The sequence below is a fragment of the Frieseomelitta varia genome, unplaced genomic scaffold (genome assembly GCF_011392965.1).
Source record: "Frieseomelitta varia isolate USP_RPSP 00005682 unplaced genomic scaffold, Fvar_1.2 scaffold_207, whole genome shotgun sequence".
NCBI lineage: Eukaryota > Metazoa > Arthropoda > Insecta > Hymenoptera > Apidae > Frieseomelitta > Frieseomelitta varia.
This window is the reverse complement of record NW_025109828.1, coordinates 606,838-610,903: the sequence shown is the minus strand read 5'-3', so window position 1 is coordinate 610,903 and position 4,066 is coordinate 606,838. Positions and strand designations below refer to the sequence as shown.

The window sequence follows — 4,066 nt, the reverse complement described above, 5'->3', positions numbered from 1 at the left end:
TCGTGCGATCAATCGAGTTCACCGTGACACGCGTGAAATTTGTGACTGATTTTCTTGAACGGGTATCGCGAGTGTTTTATTTTATCGATGAAGGTGTAATCGTTTTTTAAAGTGTTTTTTTTTTTTTTTTTTTTTTTACGTTTTTTCTTTTTACGTACAAGAAACAGAATGGAAGACCTCGGTGATTCTTGTTGCGTAAGGCACTTAAAATACAATATTCGTTTAACGACATATATGTACAAAAGGAGAAAGGAATCGAAGCTAGAATACGAGAAGGAAAAGGACGAAGGAAAAGAGGAAAGAAAGGGAGACAGGTCGATGGCAATAAAACGGAAAATAATACAGAAAAATAGGATTACAAGGGGATTAGTTTCCTACTAGACCATGGTTCTCGACGAATTTCGACGGGACGTTTAATGGGATCTAAATTAAAAATAATATTTACAAGGCACTGTATAAGGCACTGCCTCATAGGCTACTGGCCGACTGCACGCACTCGGGGGAAATATGGAAATTCTGACGGTTTCTCCCAGCTCGCGCGAGATCTCCTAGCTGGCAGGACATCCTTCACCGCGATTTCTAGAACGCGCCACACGACGAAAGGAACAATGATCCGTGTTCCGCGGGACTACTCTCCGATCTACGGTCCACTACTCTCGTCTCTTCTCGCCGAAGCGTGTATAACGTGTATCACTCGAGACTTGGCATCTTTCCATCACCCGCGACTGGTACGATTGTACAAAAAACGATACGTGAAGTTCAAAGTTCGTCCCCGAACTTGTCCGAATCGGCGAGAATATTCAAAGAGATCGGTTCCACACGGTGTCTATTTACCACGGCCTCCACGGTTTCTCTCCCACCTCGGGCACGACGCTCTTCCTCATCACCAGCGCGAGGGGTTTCTGAAGCGGTGGGCTGTACACGCGAGGATCGAACTCCGGGTCGCTGGTGTATCCGTTAGCCGGCGAGGTGGCCACGTCTCTGTGACTGTTGCCGTTCGTGTAGGCCACCGGCTGTTCGCGGAACGTGGCTGGAGGTGCCTCGAACGCCACCGGGCTCGCCGCGGACGTGGACGTCGAGCTGGCAGAGGACGAGGAGGACGACGCCGACGCGGTGCTGGCCGTTCTCTGAGGAATCGGGATCAGAGTTGGCAGAGGCGAGGTTGGCGCCGGGGACGTGGCCGGTGACGTAACGGGGGTCGCTTTCGCGCCCGCCGGAAGCACCAACGCGATGTCTCCGTTCGGTAGCCTGGTCGGGACCAACTGAAGCCCGGTGCCGTTCGCGTTCGTGAAGAAGATGCCGTTCGACTGTTGGACCTGGATCCTCGGCGTGGCGTCCACCTGGGGGAGAATGTGCACTTGGAGCTGCGTGGTCGGTGGCGCCGGTTGGACAGGCTGCTGGTTCGCTGCCTGCCCGTTGTTGTTGCTCGCCTCGACCGGTCCGAGGCAGGAGGCCAAGTGGGCCATCAAACGTCTCTTCACCGAGGCGTCCAGCCCGGGAAATCTGCCAACCTCGCCGGCGCATTCCGTGAAACCAGCGCGGAATTTGTTCAGCACGTTCGGATCGGTCGCAGCCGCCAATGCTACCTGTTGACGCTGGAGCGTTTCCAGGTGCTTCACCGTCATCTCCAGGATGTCCGCTTTCTCCAGCTTCGAGTGTCGCGCTGGCTGTAATCACGGGCGCAACGCGATTATATAACAATTCACACGTCGAATCGTAGTACGATTTTCGACTCGCGAGAAATTTCACACAGCTTCGAACGTTTCCGCGCTATTCGTTTTTCCTTTCGAATATTTTTTTTTTTTTTTTTTTTCTTTAAATTGACGATCGAACATCGAGAAGCATGCCGTGCACACGACGTCGAGATACTTACGTCTTTTTTCATGGCATCCAGTATGAGGGTCTTCAGGTCGTTTAGGCAGTTGTTAATGCGGGCTCGTCGCCGTTTTTCCATTATCGGTTTATTGCTCTGTAACAGAAAGACAAAGATTGCCAGGTCAGAGGTTTGGCAACAGGTATGCATTGTCCAGGTTGTTTCGTTTCGAACAGTCGCCCCGAGTGACAATAACGTCAAATTTCGGTTCGCAGTACTTTGTGCGCGATTTCGAACAAGGACCGAGTTCGTCCATTTGAATTCTAATATCTGGAACTTGTTTTCGATAATCTCTCGAGTGTCTTTCGAAACTCTCGAGAGACTCCCGACTCTAGAATTCGCGACGACGAGGAAACTTTCAAAACTCGCGAGAGAGTTGGCGAAAGGAGGTGATATCTTGACAAAGACACTAACCCGTCGATTCTCTCCGGATCTTCTCGTGGTGGTGGTGGTGGTGGTTGTTGTTGTTTGCGCAGGGGGCTGTCCAGCCTCCTGGGGCACGTGTTGCGCCGGTGGCGTAGCACCGACGGTGACACCGCCTGTCGGCATCGTGGCACCCACCCCTGTCACCATCGTGACCGTCTCGCGTCACAAAACAGAGATCAAACGGAAATAGTCGACAAATCGTCCGGCACGATTTGTCGTCAAGCTGCACACTGCACACTGTTAATCCAGAATGGGTAGCACTGTAAGGTAGCGTTCTTGCTAGGCCGGTGCTCGCATTTGTAATCCAAGCGACTGGCCGAAGCGACGATTACCGAACAGCGACGAATATATTCGGACGCAGAGAACGCAGCAAAGAGAACGCACGTCGTCTCTCTTTGCTCGCTTCGATTCAATCACCGAACTCCGACTACTCGGGACGGTCGTCAGAGCACGACTGACTGCACGAACCGCGAACGTCTTCTGTCGTCTCGTCGAAGCGTGCCACTCAGTGGAATGCCCGATGGAGGCGCTGCCACCTTAAGGGTGGGGGCAAACGGCAACCAGCCGGCACAAGAGGGGATAGCGCGTGACGGTTTAACCTGGACTTCCCTTCCACCGCCGAATTCCGACGGTCGGACGGCACCCGGGTGCCTTTAAGTGCCCCCTCTCGGGTTCCTACGAACCCACCGACCGTGTCGGGTTGCCTCGCGCGAATCCCCCACCAAGGAACCCGACACCCGGACTCGGATCGATCCGATTTTTCTGCACTGTCATCCGCTCTTTTTCCCTCTTTTCTTTCTCACTCTCTCTCTCTCTCCACCCCCTCCCCCTCCCCTCTGATCTCTTTTTCCTTCCTCTTTCGTAGAAAATGCATTTTACCACCCTTCGACCTAGTTGAATGTTATTTTTGAAACTCTCCATCGCAGGGAAATGCGAGCCTTGGTGATTTTCAGCTGAAATCGATCACACGGTTTCTCGCCGAGTGTTAGAGCTGCCAAAAGTGAAAAATGCTGTGAAAATCGTAGACGGTTGGCGAGCGAACAACGCGGCGCAGTGTGTTCTCCCCGCGATTAGTCTCGTGACGCGTATCGCGCGCGCCGAAAGGTCATTAGAACCGGCTGCTCGGCGTCGCGGATCGAGAAGTGGCAATGGTAATTTCTAGACAGGGACGCACGTACGCGCCCGGTGGAACGGGCGCGAACGTCATCGGGACTTATATCACGTTCTTCGAAAATAGCCGAGTGCCACCGAGGAGTGCGTCGAGTGTGCGCGGACTGACGCACGCGCGCACCACTGGCACGTGCCTCCTACTCCCTCCTCGGCTCTTTCGAAATTACTCTTTCTACTTGTGCGACCGATTAAACGCGCGCCACGGCATTTATCTCGGCGCATATACGTGCACGTATGCCCGGCACGAAACGCGCGGATACGTAGTATTTCTTTCGGATAGAAGCCACGCGATCGCCGTTTATCCGTCTCGTTTCAAATTGGAGAAAACACGGTCGTGCACTTTGCACGAGTGCCGGCAGGAATTTTCAATCGATCGCCTAGTCGTTGCAATCGTTCGGTACACGAAGAAAATTTCGATCTGGCAAGATATCTCGTGTCATCGTCGAATTCCAAATGAATTATTTAGAGTTGTTTTTTTTTTTTTTTATTTAGCACTTTGCTACCTCTCTCGGTGGACAATTGCAGAATTTTCAAATCTCGCTTGGCGATTTGACAGAGATATCCTCGGTTACGTGACACATGTCGTGGAATTCCTGA

The 4,066-nt window shown here is 52.4% G+C and overlaps 1 protein-coding gene across 1 annotated transcript; it reads right to left on the bottom strand.

Annotated features, from left to right (window-relative positions):
• Nucleotides 1–377: 377 nt before the first annotated feature.
• LOC122527032 (protein hairy-like) lies at nucleotides 378–3,023 on the bottom strand. The gene is made up of 3 exons (XM_043650816.1): nucleotides 2,288–3,023; nucleotides 1,874–1,969; nucleotides 378–1,667 (listed from the first exon to the last, which is right to left on the bottom strand). Exons 1-3 carry the CDS (start codon nucleotides 2,444–2,446, stop codon nucleotides 831–833), a joined length of 1,092 nt encoding a protein of 363 aa, XP_043506751.1. The 5' UTR covers nucleotides 2,447–3,023; the 3' UTR covers nucleotides 378–830.
• Nucleotides 3,024–4,066: the final 1,043 nt, after the last annotated feature.